Consider the following 19,652-nt stretch of genomic DNA (forward strand, 5'->3'; position numbering starts at 1 on the left):
TAGTTTCGATTTGATTGTGTTTCCATGTTGGCTTACATTAGTTTGCTTTGATCATCTTGGCGATCTTCTTCTTCTTCGCATATGCGTTCTTCATAAGCCTTTAAACGCCCAATGATATCTTCAAAACTAGTTGTATTCAGGTCCAGAATTTGCTCAAGTGAAGCAACTATATGAATGTATTTCTTCCTTGGTAAACACTTCAGAAATTTCTTCACCAATTTGGTTTCTTCCATGACTTCTCCTAAGGCGGCTGATTTTGAAGAAATCTTGGATAACTTCCCAACAAAGTCGTATATGCTATCGCTATCTTTCATCCTGAGACGATCGAATTCAGACATAAGAGTTTGTAACCTTGCCTCCCTTACCCGGTCCGCACCAACATGACGTGCCTTGACTGCATCCCAGACTTTCTTGGCCGTCTCTAGTTCTCCAACTTGTAGAATCAATGCTTCCGGGATTGACTGAAACAATAGGGCAAGAGCCATATCGTTTTTATCGGCTTCATTAGATTCATTCTCCACCACTGCCCATACTTTATGACCTTTAAGCAAGGTTTTCATGCGTATTGCCCAAACGGTATAGTTGGTGGCGTTCAACATCTGTCATTTTGTAGAGGATGGTCCTCCTCCTTCTGTAGGTTTCGTCGGTACTATATCTCCCATGGTCGCTTCTTCTTGATCTTATTGTGGCTCTGATACCAAATATAGTCTCAATAGATCGTATAAGAACACAACTATAAGAACACAAATAAAGAACTCTCTTTATTAATCTTTCTTAAGGAAACACTCAAAAACCTTAAGGTTCTCAATCACAATATTCTCTAAGACTCTCAAAGGTATGCAACACTCTTGCAACTCTTTATATAGAGATTATATTTCCTAAACTCATTAGGAACAGATATTTCCCTTTTCTTCTAATCCTAAATTCTTTAGGATAACTTAGACTCCAAATTATCTTTAAGCTTATCTCCAACAAATCTTAGGTGAACTTGAAATCTTATTTCTTTCTTAAGAGTTAGAACAGAAGTAGATTTTTTTTTCTTTTTTTGAAACTAGCTTATTGTAGATTTTTTTTTTTTGGAACAGCTTTGTAGATCTTACTCTTAGAAACAATAGAAACTGAAAGTCAAGTCTATGCGATGCCGCGTTCTAAATGATTCAACATTTTGATACATTAAACATATGAGTGCTGGTTAGGGATATTGTGATCAGTTATTTCATTGAGTCCGAAACCGACTCAACAATGCAGAAGGAGCTGCCAAACATCAAACAACATCGACTTTTTGGGTTGAGATTGGTCGTTTGGTTCTGGCAGATTAACTTTTATATTGGCCGTAGCTTTTTTAGTCGAGTACAAACTGATTCATGAGATTTTGGTCCACAAAAACATCTCTAGTCTAATCAAAGAAGAATGCCCACTAATCATTGAACATAGGAAAATTTTCCAGCCATGTGATATTGAGTTGAGAGTATAAACTATAATTTGTTAACAAGCCATAATGGTCCAAATACTAAAGAAACATGCCCTTGACACCTTGTGTGCATTCAGCAAAAAGAAAAGATCAGGCCATCCGTCAATAGACCAAAACCATTTGGTACACACACACACATAACATATTGATATGTTTCCAAGTGTAAAATCTTAAAAACTATAAGCAATTTGAATGTGAGGTACTTGTTTGAATATTTGGTTTTGTAAGAGATTTATTGAAGGCAAAGAAACATGGGCAATTCCAAAATAAGGTAAACCCTCTTGCAACCACAAGAAAAGGATATAAAAGGACAAAACAGAGTAATTGAGGGGTCGATATGGGGGAATTACAAAGAATGTGAAAACCTTGCAACCACATGAAATACACAAATGTCATTGTCACAAAGATAATGAGACCACACTGTTGTCTCTTACGTCTGTGTTTGTTTTGATCTGATCATCGATGAAGAACCACACATAAAACAAAGCCACATTTTAAATAGACCCAATCAATATACATCTCTCTTCACATGCCCATTCAATCGAATCTCCTCTCATTTCTTCTTTTGTTTTGTTGGACTTAGATAGAATCAAAGAATACACAAAAGTGTCAAAACACTTATCGCTACTATAACCTCCACCATCTTCATCATCTCTCCTTATAAACCACTCTACTACTCTACCCATCTCTAAGCTCTTTATAAGCAATGGTGAGTTTTAGTTCTCTGTTTTTTTTGTTCATTCTGTTTTCTCTGTCTTAATGGTTTTGATTGTCTTTAAAGGTTCATGTGTCATCGCATGGAGCAAAAGATGGCTCAGAAGAAGCTTTCGACTACAGAGGAAATCCACCTGATAAGTCCAAAACCGGTGGATGGTTAGGCGCCGGTTTAATCTTAGGTACAATTTCCAATCTTCATACCATACAAAAACCAAAACATCCTCTGTTTCTAAGCTCCTCTCTGTTTTTATTTTAACTAAAATATTTCCCCTGTTTCTTAGCTCCTCTGTTTTTTCTTTTAACTAACATATTTCCTCTATTTCTTAGCTCTTATGATTTTTATTTTAACTAAAATATTACCTCTGTTTTTCAGCTCTTCAGTTTTTTATTTTAACTAAAATAATTCCTCTGTTTCTAAGCTCCTCTGTTTTTTCTTGTAACTAAAATGTTCCTCTGTTTCTAAGCTCCTCTCTGTTTTGTTTCATTTAACTAAATGTGAAGGGAGTGAGCTATCGGAGAGAATATGCGTGATGGGCATATCTATGAATCTAGTGACGTACCTTGTCGAAGATTTACACATCTCATCAGCAAAATCAGCGACCATAGTCACAAATTTCATGGGAACTCTCAACCTCTTAGGACTTCTTGGTGGTTTCTTGGCTGACGCTAAACTCGGTCGCTACAAGATGGTCGCAATAGCTGCCTCTGTCACAGCTCTGGTAAAAACTCTAAAACGTGGCCTTGTAGCTTTGATAGGCTCGTAAACTCTCTGATTCTTTGCTTAATGTGAAAAACAGGGAGTGCTGCTATTGACAGTGTCTACAACCATCCCAAGCATGAGACCGCCACCATGTGACGATTTCAGAAGACTTCACCATCAGTGCGTAGAGGCAAATGGTCACCAGTTAGCTCTTCTCTACGTCGCTCTCTACACCATAGCTCTAGGCGGCGGAGGAATCAAATCCAACGTCTCGGGCTTCGGGTCTGACCAGTTCGACACGAGTGATCCTAAAGAAGAGAAGCAGATGATCTTCTTCTTCAATAGATTCTATTTCTCCATCAGCCTCGGATCTCTCTTCGCCGTGATTGTTCTGGTTTACGTCCAGGACAACGTGGGAAGAGGCTGGGGCTACGGGATCTCGGCCGCGACTATGGTGGTCGCGGCCGTGGTTTTGCTCTGCGGAACGAAACTGTACCGTTTCAAGAAACCTAGAGGAAGCCCTTTCACTGTTATATGGAGGGTTGGTTACTTGGCGTGGAAGAAAAGAAACGAGAGTTACCCTTCAAATCCTAGTCTTTTAAACGGTTACGACAACACAACGGTTCCCCACACAGAGAGGCTAAAGTGTTTGGACAAAGCCGCGGTTGTCACAGACGAAAAGGATTCGTGGGGCGTGTCGACCGTTACACAGGTCGAAGAAGTGAAGCTAGTTGTGAAATTGATTCCTATTTGGGCAACGAACATTCTCTTCTGGACGATTTACTCCCAAATGACTACATTCACAGTGGAACAAGCCACGTTTATGGAGCGTAAAGTCGGGTCTTTCACCGTTCCCGCAGGCTCATACTCGGCTTTTCTCATTCTCACGATTCTCCTCTTCACTTCCCTTAACGAGAGAGTCTTTGTGCCTTTAACAAGAATGATCACAAAGAAACCTCAAGGACTCACCAGCCTCCAGAGGATTGGAGTTGGGCTCGTGTTCTCAATGGCTGCAATGGCTGTTGCAGCGGTTATAGAGAACGCTAGACGCGAGGCAGAGGTCGCCAAGGGGATGAAGATAAGCGCGTTTTGGTTGATTCCACAGTATTTCTTGGTTGGTGCGGGTGAAGCGTTTGCTTACGTTGGACAGCTTGAGTTCTTTATAAGAGAAGCACCAGAGAGGATGAAATCTATGAGCACCGGATTGTTTCTAAGCACGGTTTCGATGGGATTCTTTGTGAGCAGCTTGCTTGTTTCTCTTGTCGATAAGGTTACACACAAGAGCTGGCTTAGAAGCAACCTCAACAAAGCGAGACTGAACTACTTCTACTGGTTACTTGTTGTCTTGGGAGCTCTGAATTTCTTCGTTTTTCTTCTGTTTGCGATGAAGCATCAGTATAAAGCTGATATGATTAGTGTTGGGGTTGATGATTCAGTGGAGAAGGGTAAGGATAGCGAAAAAGAAAAGTCTGAGTTTGAGCTTAAGGACATTCCATAAAAACAGAGATTTGTCTTACTAGTTTCTTGATCGCTTGCTTGTAATTTGCTTTGAATATTTTCATTGTGTTTTCGTAATTTTAAGTATAGTGTTCTTTTTATGCCACATTCAGGAATCTTTATTATACAGGGAAGGATTTCTCTCTCCATCTTGCCTATCAGTAACATGTATTTTTAGTGGATGTTAGTATGGATGACTTATCAAAATCAAAATGGCCTTATATTCCCCCTTTCAATCCACATATTCGATAGAAAAACGTTTAAACAGAAAACCATCAACTCTATCTACATATTAGTTTAATAGACACGCTAAATGATTTTATGCGCGTAACCAACTTTGTAAAGAATAATTTTATTTAAAAAAATAATTACCAATTTTTTTTAACGTCTGATTGAAATATTAACAATTAATTTCTAATTTTCTTTACCGTTTTAAAAAATAAAACTAAACTCATAAGTACTTGCATATTATTTAGTTTTCCATTTGTCTTTACTATATTTGAATTTAATTCTGATTTAGTTAAGCATAGTAAAAATAATTATCTAGATAACAAAAAATTAGAGTAGATTTTGTTTTATGTAGTTTCGCTAAACTATACTCCATCCGTTTCGATTTCATTGTCATTGTAGAAAAACATTTTTGTTTCAAAATAAGTGTTGTTTTAGAGTTTCAATGCAAAATTTATTAATAAGATTTTTCACTTTATTTTTCTGTTGGTTGAAATATGGTTAGATGTATAGGTAATTGTGTTTTTATTTTGAAAATATACAAAATCATATATTTTATTAATATGTGTACATACACCTAAAATGATAATTAAAATAAAACGGAGAGTGTACTAAATCAATTAAATTTATCTATTTAATTTATTTTAATCAATGTATGTAGATGATATATTGACTTTACAAGTTGTCAAATTTATTTAGATTTAAATGACATATCTATATATGCAAACTAAATAGACTCATATGAACATAAATGGTTAAAACTGGTAAAAATACAAGATATCAAGAATTAATACTTCACATTCCACAACCGACGTCATAAATTGCTTTGTGTTGTATAACCTAAAGGCACAAAACCTCTTCTACAACATGACCACTTATTCTCGTTGCAGGTACACAAGAAACTTCTCGGTAACACTAGCTTTCCTAGAATAATCTTAACAAACCAACCAAACAATCTCTTCAAACTCACTCAGTAAAATCTCGTAAAACTTTGTGTGATGTTAGATTAAAAGAGACAAAAGCAGTCGAAAACAATATCTCTCATGTTTGTCTATAAAAGAAAGGCTTAGTGTCTTCTCATAGGCATGAATGCTCACTTCCATAAACAACATCAATCTTGAACTCCACCAACAATTCAGCCTCTTGTTGTTTGTAAGTGCCGAGATAACTTCATTGACATTCCAGAGTCTTATTTTCATAAGCTTCTTAGTGACTTCTTCCTCGAAATCAAACAAGAATATGTCTTCATGAAAGCGAGTGACCTTGAAATAACCGAAGAGGAAATCGCTCCAATGTTTCTTTGTCTTGAAGGATAATGGATGGACGTTTGTGAAGAATTTTCCAACAAGAAAGAGCATTAGATCAAGTAGACTATCAATGATAAATGTTTTTTTCTCTCTCTGATTCTATAATCTTGCCTTTATGTACACCAAAACAAACCCTACTTCAAAAGAAATACTGAGTTTGATTTCCTAATATCATGAAGCTTTTAAAAAATTTCATTTTGTTTAATTACTTATCTTTTCCAAACCGTCCTTTGTAGAACTAATACAGCTTTTTACATAAAATTTGATTAACGAAAATGTATTAAACTAACTTTGTGCTATTTTAGAATATTTTATAATGTTACTGTTAAACACAAACGGAGCCAATCCCCCACCCCCACATTTTGTAAAACGAAAAACTGACAGACAAACTAACTAAATTTAAAACTAAAAGAATAATATAATTAGCGAAACAAAAAAAATAAGTTGGTTGCTTGGAGGTTCCAGATTCATCGTTACGAGGAAACGATGGTCAGACAGAGATGCCAAATAGTTTTCTCCCTCTCCTCCCACCATTTTTATCAAACCTCTTCATCTTCTCTATTTATAACCTAATTTTCCATTTCAGACAACAACATAAACTCACTAATCATTTACAAACATAAACTTGAGCAGGAACCGAAGAAAAGGACCGTGTTACCCTTTTCTTCTTCCTCTCTTTCCTTCCCACCACCACCATCTCTTCTCCCTCTCCGGGAACGTTAATTCAAGATTCGCCCTTTCTAGTCTTATAACGATGGGAACCGAAGTCATCAGGCCTCAGGACTGTTTGGTTAACCGGATGAGAGATTCTCCGGCGACCATTTTTCACCATCCCCGGAGAAATCATTCTCACCGGAGACCGCCTCTCCGACCTGACCAAAGGAGACGGTTCGGATCCGTTGACTTCAGAACGACCGCGAAGGACGGCGTTAGGAGAAGAGGAGAGTCTTTTGATTCGTTTTCGAACATCAAGGCTCGGAGATCAAATGCACCGGAAGTCTCTCCCGACGATATCTACGCCGGGTCTTCCATTTTCCTTGTTTCTCCGGCGCCGAGCTCGCTACCTTTGCCGTCGTTCTCGAGGAGAAACGCGAAAAGCCAGGTCGTTGTTGTTTCCGTTGATGATTCGGCGTCTCAGGATCTCCGGCGACTTCTCCGGCTTGAATTTTGAGTTAACGCGGGAAACTTAACGGGATCGTCAGCTATATAACGGTTCTCATATGTATTTAAATCTGGGAATCGTCTCCGTTATTGTTTTACTAATCTGTCCTTCCTTTGAATAATTTGTTACAGAATGGGATGGGTCTGAGTGATCGTATAAAAAAAAAAGTACAGGGTCAGATTTAGAAACAAATGTTAAATATTAGCTGACTTTTCAGTTTTATTTGGTTATATGGATTTAAAAGAAAAATATTATTCGAGATCGGAATATTAATTAGTTACAAAATATGGGCAAAACCGAATTATATTAAAAGTTAATAAAAACTATTAGCTTTTTTTTTTGTCGGCTAATAATAATTGCTCATTCCCTTGGTAAAATATGCATGTTCTAGAATTTTTGCACTTTTTAATAAAACATATTAAAACTTAGCAATAAATACATAGTTTTTTGTAATTTTAGATTTCCAATATTTTTAAACCAATAAAATTTTAAGAAATGCAATTAATGTTCTTAAACTTCACAATATTTTATTATTAGTTGACAAAAATTATACTGAAAATATAAAATATGTATCTTTTTGAAACAAATGTTTTCTCTATAATATGATTTTTTTAGGAATGGAAAGAGTACTAAACTTAAAAATGTAGATCAAAATGTTATACCTATGTTTAGCCCATGTTCTCAAACCGCGTTGAACGTTTACGCGGTGAGTAAACGTGAATCGGTTCTTCACTGTGGCGTCTTATACCAAATCGCTCAAAAACTCAGATTTTTAAATTTATAAATTTCAAATCATAAATAAGGTTGAAGATATGTTATAGTAAGGTAAAAATACAAAGAAACCGAGTTAAAACAACCCAAAATCGTGAAGAAAAAGGATAGAAGCGGAAGGTAGGGTTTCAGATCGATAAAACTGGGAAAGAAGATAAGGATATTTAAGTCATTTCGACTTCATTAAAGTACCCAAACGCATACACAAGTATTCGAACTCGTCACTAGAACTGCATGTGGGAACACGGAAAACCATCAACTACAATGCACTTTAGGTTTTAATACACAGATTATAATGATATATAATAAAATCATGTAAAACTAGTTCCCGAGTAATCCTAGACTATTCTCCGACTCTCTTCCAACTCGCTAGGCCCGGACCATCCGCACGCGTTATGCCTAGCATAATTTCGAACAGGGTGTTTAGCTAAGTTTGGTTGAAATTGAGAGGCAGTTGTGACATGCTGGTCCGGACTCGAAGAACTAAGCGCATCGAAACAATGCCGCACCTTAAATATAAATTTACTTACATATTTAAGTATAAAATCAGAACAACATAAAGTATTATTAAAAATAATATATGTATTACATTTTTTATGAATTATTTTTAACTTTCAATAAATTATTTTAGCCGACTCAATTGATATAATCGACCATTCCATTTAATGGTTCGTAAGCAATAGAAACATCTCATCTATTACCCCTATATGTTTAGAGACAATCTCTAGAGGACCTAGTCTAATTTTTTTTTGTAAATTCATTTATTTATAATTCGTAAATTAATACATTTACCGATTTATCTTTGTGATTTCTAACCTAATCTAATAAACATAATCGTTGACAATTTTTTCTTTCATTTTCTTCTTTCTTTTCTTCTTTTCCTCTCTTTTCTCTGCGACTTCTCTCGTACTTTATCTCTTCTTTCTTTTTTCTCTACAAAATATCAAATCAGATTTGCTGTAAGTGATGAAACAACTGTCGAAGGTTATGGAAACAACACCAATGGCGATTCTTCTTCTTCTCGTACTATGTGCTCCAGATCTGTGCTTTTTTATATAGAGTTTTATTGTAAGATTACGAGTTTTGTATGAGTTCATCAATGGCTCCAGAAGTGATTGGATTATATTTCCTTTTGTTATGTATGTTTCCAATTTAGGGTTGTTAAAGAATATTCTGGCTTTTTTGTGATTTAGGGTTCTTCTTGTTCTTGTTCTCTCTTTTAAGACATTTTTCATGTTTTTTTATTTATTTCATCTTCAGATCTCAGATCTGATTTTAGTAGTACTCAGTATAACTAGTATAACATTATTTATGATATATACCTAACACATTAGTAGTACGCAGTATTATAAATATGACTCAGTATAACTAGTAAAACTCAATGTAACTAGTATAACTAGGTATATCTAACTCACTAGTAGTACGCAGTATAACTAGTATAACTTAGTAGAACTCGGTATAACTACACCTCAGTAGTATTCAGTATAACCAAGTATAATTCAGTATAACTAACATCAGTATTACCTAGTAGAACTAAATACAATTAAGTAAAACTATACGATACAATGTAGTATCCGAAACTTGAAATTTTAAAAATTCAAAATTTTGAAATTTTGAAAATTTGAAATTTTGAGATTATTATTTATTTTAGAAAATAATATTTTCGAAAATAATATAGTACAAAATCGGGTTTCCATATTTCATTAAAGCAATGAGGGTATAGAAGATTTGAGATGCTTATAGAAGATTGCTCTATCATATATAGAGATATGAGAGAAGTTGGCTCTAAGCAATACTCAAACATGGATAATTTCTTATTAGTTTTCTACCAGAGAAATGCTAATTTAAGGAAATTTATAATTTAATCGAATCCTATTATTTTAACTTGCATAATTTTATTGATTTTCTGGAAATTTGTGAAAAAGCATAAGTTAATTTATGATATATGTTTCTTCAGATTTCTGAAATCTTAAAATAGATTGTAAAATTTACAAAAAAAATAAAGAGAAGAAAAATTATTTTACATGGAAGATTGGAAGAAACAATATTCCAGCGGAAATAACAATCAAATAAGTGAATAACAAAAGATACTATTTTTTCACAAAATGCTGAAAACAAAGTATTTTCACAAAATGCTGAAAACAAAAGTATTTTTATATATAAAAGAAACAAAGTTGTTTTTTTTAAAAGAAACTAAAATGTAAAAAATGAAATAACTAAGAGATTTTTTAACCCGATAGTATTTTTTTAGTCAAAACTATCGTATCTCAACTGAGATTGCGACCACATCTCATTTGTTATCCCCAAAAAAAGGGAAAAAACAAATTAACAAAAGAAAACTGAGCTCGAACCTTCCACCAGCAAGACAAATACCATAGAACCTACAACCACTATACCGAAGAGACATGATTATTTTTGTCGTCCTTAGAGCATCTTTATCCGGGGATACTAGAGATTTTCTTAACGTGTGGATCCCGCGTAGGACCTACTTTTTTTTAAGAAACCGGTTACAAAAACTACTAAATAGTAGTCGATTCTTAAGAGTTTCTTACCCTGTTCGCGGGTTCCACTAACACGTGGCGGTTCACGATTGGTTCATTTTTTTTTTTTTTAATTCGAAAAAGTAAAAAAAAAAAAAAAAAAATTAAGAAACCCCATTTGGGATTTCAGGGATAATGATGCTCTTAAATACTTTATGAACTCTGGCGCTTAAAGCCCTAGTTTTGTAGGTCTATTTAATGGGTCTTAGATCTCGATCCGCGTAACTGCGCAGATTTTTTATTTTCATTTATTTTTATATAAATATTTTGTTTTCAATTATAAATTAGTATATATATTAAAATATATGTGTCTATCAATTTTTAAAACATAATAAGTGTACGGTATATTTTCTTCATTGAATATATTATTTTAAAGTTTCACATGTATTTGTATCTTCTTATATATATTTTTTGGATTATTATTTCATTATTAAAATCATAACTATATATATAAAGATTAGTAAAATATTTTTTTACTGTCATATTCAATAATATTGTAACATTTCACAAAATTTAGAAAGTTTTTAAAAAATTAAACTTTTCGCTTCATTGATTTATATTATCGAGTAAATAATTAAACATTTAGTTTTTGTTTAATTTTTAAAATAAAATATATAGTTTAAAATTTATGTTCATTGGTTTAAGGTAGTAAAGATTAATAATCATTGTTAGATAATATGCTTTTTTTATTTTTAAATTTTTTTTTTATAATTTTAAAAGTTAACATCGACAAATATTTAAATATTTAACATATAGAGGTATAGAATTACAACATTAAATTATATCTATTTAATTTATACTATCTATAAATCCAATGAATCATCTATTCTTTAAATCCAATTATTGATAGTCCAATAAAAATTTCTGGTAGGCTTAAAATTTAAATGATAAGATTATAGATTAAATGTAACATAACTTTCTATGAATAAGTTCATTAGGTTTATTTAAAAAAAAAATCATACATGGATCAAAGGTTGTGACTTCTGTTTTAATATATAAGATGAATAATGTTTAAAAAAACGAGCATGAATATTATTCAAAGCTCTTATTTTTTTGTTTTACAATCTTCAAAGACACTTCGAAACGAGAAATGGGGATCATTCTAAATTTCTGATATGGTTCAAGAAAATCTTTATTTTGTTTAGACATTTGAAATTTTGAGAAATAAACATTTAAGAATCATCAACCTATAATAATATATTTTAAAATATGTCATAATTCTTTTCTAAGAATATATCATAATTCTGTTTCGAAAATATGTCATATATATAAACCACTAACCACATTATATAAATGTTCTGAAATACAGATTCATTTTCCAATAATCAACGTGACGTTGTTGGCACGTACGTACTTTAATATATCGATTGTGAAGTCATTTTTTGCCGACCCCACATCTTTTTCGCCACACATCTTACTTACCACCAAGAGGGTGCTAGTATTCTAGAAATCGAATATGTCATAAGTTTTGGATACCTACAACATTTTTTTTCTGCCACACACTAAACTTACCACCACATCCCCTCTTGGGTAACTCTATCACTCTCACTACGACTTCAATTTGGAACGTTTTGTCTACCAATAGATTAATTAAGTCTGTTTGAGGCAATCATTCAAAATATCAGAACACCTACGGTACTAAATGCACAACGACACTAGCTAAACCATATGGTTAACTTGACGGGGACACATTTCTTTTCGTTTTTGGCTTGTAGCGAACGGACAGTGCAATGTTTCAACTGTTACAACCTTAAATATAACAGTAGTAAACAGGTCGATAGATGTTGGGTCTTTAATACCAAAAATATACTGAGTATAATGTAAAACATATACTGAGTATTATGTAAAACATATACTGAGTGAGTCAAAAAACTGTGTGCACTTTATTTTAATCAGTGCAAGTTTGTAATATCTCCTTAAAACACCTCCAATGATGCCATTTTTTGGGTGTGGAAACCTTATTAGTTCAATCGTTTCACTAAAAGTTCATTAATGCTTTCACACTAGCAGATCTAAGTTTCAATTCTCAGATAAAACTATTTATTAAACAATTATGTAGGCTACTGAAGAAAGGTTTACAAAGAATCTTCAACATGGTGCAAATAAACTCGCTTAGACGTGGATCTTTATAAGACGGCTCTTGTGATGCAGTTAGACATAGATCATCATAAGAAATGTAGTATTGTCGGTTGTCGAATCATCTATGTAATCTTTCTAATAATTATAATATCCTGTAATAAATCATCGTTAAAAAAATGCCATTTTTGAGTATTTCAATAATTAAAGAGAAAAAAATAAGAGAATGACATGAGAGAAATAGAGTAAAAGATTTTAATATAAAATGTTTTTAGATATTCGTTTTAAAATTCATATACACAAATCAGCATACAAATGAATTTTTTATCAAGTATTTAATATATTAAAAAAAAATAAGTTCTAATAAATTATTAGTTTTATATAGATTAGAACCTCAGTGCGCAACCCCAATGATTAACTCCGGTTTCTTAGCCGGAGTTCTTAACTCATGACACTTTTTTTTAACAATTTTCGACTAAGAGACGGCTCTTAGAGCACCTCCAATGGGGGTTCTATCCATTGAAGTTCTAAACTTACCATATATGTATATATATATATATATATATGTATATATGTGTATATAGCTGTAGGATCCATTATTTTGGGAATAACCCCTCTTAAAAGCTCTTAAAGCTTTGTTTTAAGAGCCTTTAGGAGGGGTTCTTCTCAAAATAATAGACCACACAACTACATACATATATACAATATATACATATACATATATGCAAGTTTAGAACTCGAACTCCAATGAATAGAACCCCATGGAAGGTGCTCTTGTATCTCTTATTTAAGAGACAGTTCTTAGTTTTTCTTAGTTAAAATCTAAAAAAAGTTAAAAACCGTCTCTTACCCCAAACTAAGAACCCTAGTTAAGAGACTTAGGTTAATCATGGTCTCAAGGTTGTTCTTACGAACTTGCACTGTATATTATATTGATAGATATAGGCCTTCGCACGGATCGAATATCCAGGTTTTTGAAGATATTTGTGATTTGCTTCGTATGTCACAGATATCTAATTTTTCGATTTCCTTTGCTTCAGAAAAATACGGATATTCGGAAAAACGGATATCCGGAAAATAAATAGATATTTACGGATATTTACGAATACTTACGGATATCTCATATGTTTTGATTAATACAAATAATCTTAAAAATTTGATACAAATTTGTTTTGTAAAATATTTTTTTGCATGATATATATATGATAAAAATTAAAAGAAGTAGTGAATCTACATATTTTGTGAAAAAATTGAACTTAGTTAACAATTATAATAACACAAAACTTAAGAAAAAATTATAATTATCATAAATGTGTTCTCTTCCTTTTATGTAATATTTTTATATAAGTAATAATGTGAATAGAATTTATCAAATCATATGTTAGAATAATAATTATATAATTTTATACATTAAAAACTTAAATATAATCAAGATATACATGTATTTATATATTGCCGGATAGGATCGGATATCCGCTTCCCAAAATTTTAATATTTGTGATTTGCTTCAATTTAATTTTAATATTTGTGATTTACTTCGATTTTAACGGATATTGATTTTTAGTATTTGCTTTGATTCGAAAGTTTACGGATATCCGGAATTTTCGGATCGAATCGAAACGAATAACGAATCGAATCAAATTTAGTAATCCTCATCAGCATCTTTTTTTAAAGAAAGTAGTTATTTTATTTTATTTTTGGTCAATGGGAAAGTGGTTAATTTGTTAACAATCTAGCATTTAACAATCAAGCTACAACTGATAATTAAAAAAAACTTATAATTACACACACGATATATAGTTTAAAAACTAGCATATGTGATCATGAAAAATATGCTTTAATCCATGCAAATACTAGGGTCAAACGGCGACATGCCTAGGGTTTTGGGCGACAAGATAGGCGATTGTCAGATTCAAAACTTTTGACGGCGCTTCACGACAAGACCATCGTAACTTACCTCCTACGCAAGGAAGACTACACCACACTTCTTGCTAGGTTTTGTAAGGTTATAGCTGCTATAATAACTTGAGTTTTAGCGTTCTGCTACGGTTTTTCACTCTTTCCAGGAAGTAGATCTATTGTTTTTTAAGTAATCCTTACGTCTCTCTTTGAGATCCTCTAGCCGTGTGCTAAGCTGGTGGTGTTTTCCCTATTTCGAAACGATGAGATCACAATCCAACCTAATCCGCCAAGGAGGGAATCCTTCCGAGACAAGACGCCAGCTGGATCTAACGGAGGAGGAGATCATCCGTATCCCAGCATGTGATCTTACTGCGGCGTCTGAACGCTTCAAAAGAACCCTAATTGGAAGAGTTCTACACAGAAGAGGCAGAAGTGTTGAAGCGATGATTGCCCTTCTTCCGAGAGCCCGCATCTGGAATGTGGAAGGGAGAGCTCGTGAAGTTAATCTGGGTAATGGTCGTTTCCGCTTTGATTTTGATAAGGAGGAAGATCTTAACATGGTGTTGAACAAGAGGCCATGTCATTTCGACCACTGGATTTTTGCTCTGGAACGTTGGGAACCATCAACAAGTGAGAACTTTCCCAACACGATCCCTTTCTGGATCAAGATCACTGGGGTCCCAGTCCACTTTTGGAATGATGATACTTTCAGTGAAATTGCAAAAGCTCTGGGAAAAATTTGGATATTGACGCAAAGAATGCTCGTATTCAAGTCTCCATCGATGCTGATAGACTTCTTAAGCTGGAGGCAAGGATTGAATTCCCTAATGGAGATTTTGGAAAAGTATACATGACGTACGAAGGTCTCAACCGGCACTGCTTTGGGTGCAAGCGTATCTCTCATGATATATACTCTTGCTTGGACTTGTCTTCGGAAGAGCGAGAACAGAAGATAAAAGAATTTCGGGAGCTCAATGCAACAGGAGCATAGTCTCTCTCTTACCAGGCACTGACTGGACCGGTAGGGAATTTCAGAGGCAACGTACCTAATAATAAGAGACCTCGTTCCCCCAATGGTGATGTTTCCCAAAGATCACCAATGCGGGCAGGACTTCCTGGACAATCCAGAGGTGAAAAGCGACATAAGGAATCATAAAGCTACTGGACTGCGAAAGCCAACTCGTGCCGTGATGCTCCTCCAAAGTTCATAGAGAGAAGAAGAATCGAAGGATATGAGCGATACCCACACCATCAGGGAAAGACTACAGTTTGGAATCGACTTGATGATCGGTATGTGGAAACCGGTGGATTACAATTCTCGGCCGAGGAAGACTTCGATGGAACGCCAGGAACGTCAGAGAGGACGCGAGCCGTATAGACCAAGGGAGCGACATTACTCTCATCAGTCACAAGCTTCCCAACAAACTTGGAGACCACAGGCTCAGAGAAATGAGGGTAAAAGCTGCAGCCCCTCCAGAACGGTTACAAACCCGAAATATCAAAGTGCTCCTACCCCTGAGAAAGCAGACTCGCAACAAACCATATGAGGAGGGTTACAAGTGCGTAATGGTCCGGATGGACAAGGTACAGGAGTTCTCGTGGTACACAAGAATGAGACTTCGGAAGAAAGACTGAGACGCCTCAAAGGAAAAGCAATTATGTGTGAAGGCCTATAGGCTAAATCTCCATGCTCGGCCTTCTGACAGGCTCCATACGCGATTATTACTAGGGACAGAGGTACTGTTGTAATCAGGGAGGGAGGAATTCGCTCGCCCCCACATGCTCCCAGGTATGTTCCACCTCCTCTGAGACTTAGGGATGAAACTGAGGAACCTAGCCTAGACCTAGTCAATTTGACGAATTCGAAACACATAGATGATATGGTCCTGACTAGGGAGGAAGAAGCAGAGGTTGACAATCTTACAGATGAGTTTGGTGACGTAGACATGGATGAGGATATGGTCCAAAACAATGATCTTTTGATTGACGAGCCTGGCTATGACGCGGAGATTATTGATGCTATATCACAACTTTCTCTAGCAAATGCTGTGAACAAAGAAAATGGTGCAACTACAGCAGCGGAGAAGGAACCACAACCTACCACCATGGACCAAATAAAGAACAAAAGCGCCGGTTTATCTAAGATCCCGCATGCAAGTTCAGGCCAGAGTAGGGCGGGTGGTACAGGGGAGGAAAAAAGAAAAGCTACCAAAGCTCGGAACTGAAGGGAGCTCAAGCATTAAAGAAACTAAATGCGTTAAGAGGACGCCCATCCCCAAGGAAGAGAGGCTCGGGTAATGGAAAAAAACTTAGCTCTCTTGCTGTCCCTCGTCATGAGGTGTTAGATCTGCTAAATGTATGATGTTGTCTTGTGTTTCAGGTTCTGTGGGGTCCCAAAAACCACCCAGTAAGAAGATATGAATACAATTTCATGGAACTGTCAAGGGGCCGGAGCCTATTTGACCAAGCAACATCTCTGGGAGTTACATCGTTTTTTCGCACCTTCTTTTCTTTTTCTTTCTGAAACAAAAAACTCTCGTTCCTTTTTGCAAGACTTTCAAGTTTCTTTTGGTTATAATAAATTGTTTACCATGGAACCGGAAGGTCAAAGTGGTGGACTAGCACTTTTTTTATATGGATTCTTATGACGTGTCGATTCTCTGTTTCGATAAACGTATGATTGATATTGCGGCTACTATAGAGGGACACAGAGTCTTTATGACATTTTTTATGGTGATCCGGTCGATGAGTGCCGAGACTATGTTTGGGAAAGATTGACCCGTATGAGCTCTTCTAGAACTGGTGCATGGCTAATGAGTGGAGATTTTAATGAGATTATCGGAAACCATGAGAAGAAAGGAGGAAGAAAAATGCCTGAGACATCTTTCCTGGCCTTCAAATCCATGCTAGCTGATTGTGGAATAGTTGAATTCCCTTATAAGGGTAATCTGATGTCCTGGATGGGGTATAGAAGTACCGGTAAAGTCCAATGTCGTTTAGACCGCACTATAGGCAATGAAGAATGGCACCATTTTTTTCCCACACCAATGTGGAGTATCTTAAGCTATGGGGTTCTGACCATCGTCCTATTCTAACTCGAGTCCAATCAAGATCAATAAGACTCCGTAGAAGCTTCAAGTTTGATAGACGATGGCTCGATAAGGACAGTCTAAAGGAAGCCATTGAAGCGGGATGGGGACAAGAAGAAGCCGATGGAAACCGCACTCTCCATATCAAGTTATGTGATGTGTGTCGGGCAATCTCAAGATGGAAAAGATCTAACCCCTCCAACACGCAAAAAAATATTGAGATCATCAAGGAACAGCTAGAGAAAGCCCAAACCGATGATACTGTCACGACTGAAGAGCTTTTGAATCTTAAATGGAATCTCTGTACAGCTTTCAGGGAAGAGGAATTATATTGGAGACATAAGAGCCGTGCTTTGTGGTTAAAAGATGGAGATAGGAATACGAAGTTCTTTCATGCTATCACTAAACAAAGGCGAGCCCGCAACCGCATCACAAAACTGAAAAAGCCAGGCGGTGGTTGGGGAGAAAGTAAAGAAAGCATTGAGAAGGTTGCTGCTGAATACTTTCAAAATCTTTTTACTTCCTCGGGGACAGGTGATTTTGAGGAAGCCCTCCGGTACATTACCGTGAAAGTCACTCCATCCATGAATGAGGCTTTAACATGTATCCCAACGGATGGAGAAATTAAGAAAGCCATCGACAACATTAACCCCGACAAGGCGCCGGGCCCGGATGGCATGACAAGCCTGTTCTACCACCGGTTTTGGGAGGTTACGGCAAAAGAAATAATAGCGATGGTAAAAAATTTCTTTTACTCAAGTGCCTTTGACCCACGGCTAAACCAGATGAACATTTGCTTGATCCCCAAGACAGAGAGGCCGAGTGATATGACAGAATTCCGGCCCATCAGTATCTGCAATGTCAGCTATAAGATTATCTCAAAAAATTTATGCTCTCGGATGAAAAAACTCCTCCCGAAGCTGATTTCGGAGACCCAATCCGCTTTTGTGGTGAAACGACTCATAACAGATAATATTCTGCTGGCACAAGAAGCATTCCATGCCTTGCGTACTAACACAATGTGTAAGGCAAAATTTGTGGCGATCAAGACAGACATGAGTAAAGCCTACGACCGGGTTGAATGGGATTTCCTTGAAGCACTTTTATTAAAAATGGGCTTTGCTGAGACATGGGTCTCCTGGATACGGTGGTGTGCCTCCTCGGTTTCATATCAAATTCTGCTAAATGGCGAACCAAAGGGCAATATACAACCCTCTCGAGGGTTACGCCAAGGAGATCCTTTTTCACATTTTCTTTTTATCCTATTGACTGAAGCGCTTATCTCACAGCTGAAAGGTGCAGAGGAAGAGGGAAAGGATAACTGGTTTAAAAATCGCTAGTGCTAGCCCAGCAGTATCACATCTCCTTTTCGCAAATGATAGTCTCTTTTTCTGTAAATCCGATGTCCAGCAATGTGCTGAGCTGATGAGAATCATTACTGTTTATGGAAGGGCTTCGGTGCAGCAATTAAACCCCGGAAAATCATCAATTTTGTGTGGCAGCAAAGTGCATCAAGATATTAAAAGAGCTATTAAGCAAACTGTAGGCATTCAAAAGGAAGGTGGCATGGGAATGTATCTAGGGCTACCCGAGAAAATATGTGGATCCAAACGGCAAGTTTTTGCTTTCATCAGGGACCGTCTAAACGCTCGGATCAATTCCTGGTCGGCAAGACTTTTATCTAAAGGAGGTAAAGAAGTTCTTTTAAAATGAGTAGCCCAAGCTCTGCCTACTTACGTAATGTCATGCTTTCTCCTACCAAAAGAGATACTAAATAAGCTCCAAGGTGCAATAGCGAAGTTTTGGTGGAGTACGAAAGCTAATAATAAAGGCCTTCACTGGATAGCCTGGGAGAAAATCTGTCTCCCTCTCAATAAAGGGGGTTTAGGCTTCAGAGATCTCCACGATTTTAATCTGGCCTTATTAGCCAAGCAACTATGGAGGCTTCTGCATCATCCAAACTCCTTACTTGCCCGCGTCTTGAAATGAAGATATTTAAGGCACTCTAACCCTATGGAGGTCAAATAGTCAAACTCCCCATCCTATGGATGGAGAAGTATTCTTGCGGCACAAGACCTCCTCCGAGAAGGACTACGGAAGACGATAGGGTCAGGATGTAGCACACGCGTATGGCTAGACCCGTGGATCCCAACGTCTCCAGCAAGATCGGCCTTAGACGCTGGCGTGTATCG

General features: G+C 36.0%; 2 protein-coding genes across 2 annotated transcripts; both read left to right on the forward strand.

Moving 5' to 3' along the window:
- The first annotated feature begins 1,952 nt into the window (after nt 1-1,952).
- Nucleotides 1,953-4,512, forward strand: LOC106314351 (protein NRT1/ PTR FAMILY 6.4-like). The gene is made up of 4 exons (XM_013752233.1): nt 1,953-2,180; nt 2,253-2,367; nt 2,690-2,907; nt 2,986-4,512. Exons 1-4 carry the CDS (start codon nt 2,178-2,180, stop codon nt 4,384-4,386), a joined length of 1,737 nt encoding a protein of 578 aa, XP_013607687.1. The 5' UTR covers nt 1,953-2,177; the 3' UTR covers nt 4,387-4,512.
- Nucleotides 4,513-6,517: 2,005 nt separating this feature from the next.
- On the forward strand, nt 6,518-7,323 carry LOC106301044. Its single transcript, XM_013737350.1, has one exon. It carries the CDS (start codon nt 6,675-6,677, stop codon nt 7,089-7,091), a length of 417 nt encoding a protein of 138 aa, XP_013592804.1. The 5' UTR covers nt 6,518-6,674; the 3' UTR covers nt 7,092-7,323.
- Nucleotides 7,324-19,652: the final 12,329 nt, after the last annotated feature.

The sequence above is a fragment of the Brassica oleracea genome, chromosome C1, assembly GCF_000695525.1.
Source record: "Brassica oleracea var. oleracea cultivar TO1000 chromosome C1, BOL, whole genome shotgun sequence".
Classification (NCBI taxonomy): Eukaryota; Viridiplantae; Streptophyta; class Magnoliopsida; order Brassicales; family Brassicaceae; genus Brassica; species Brassica oleracea.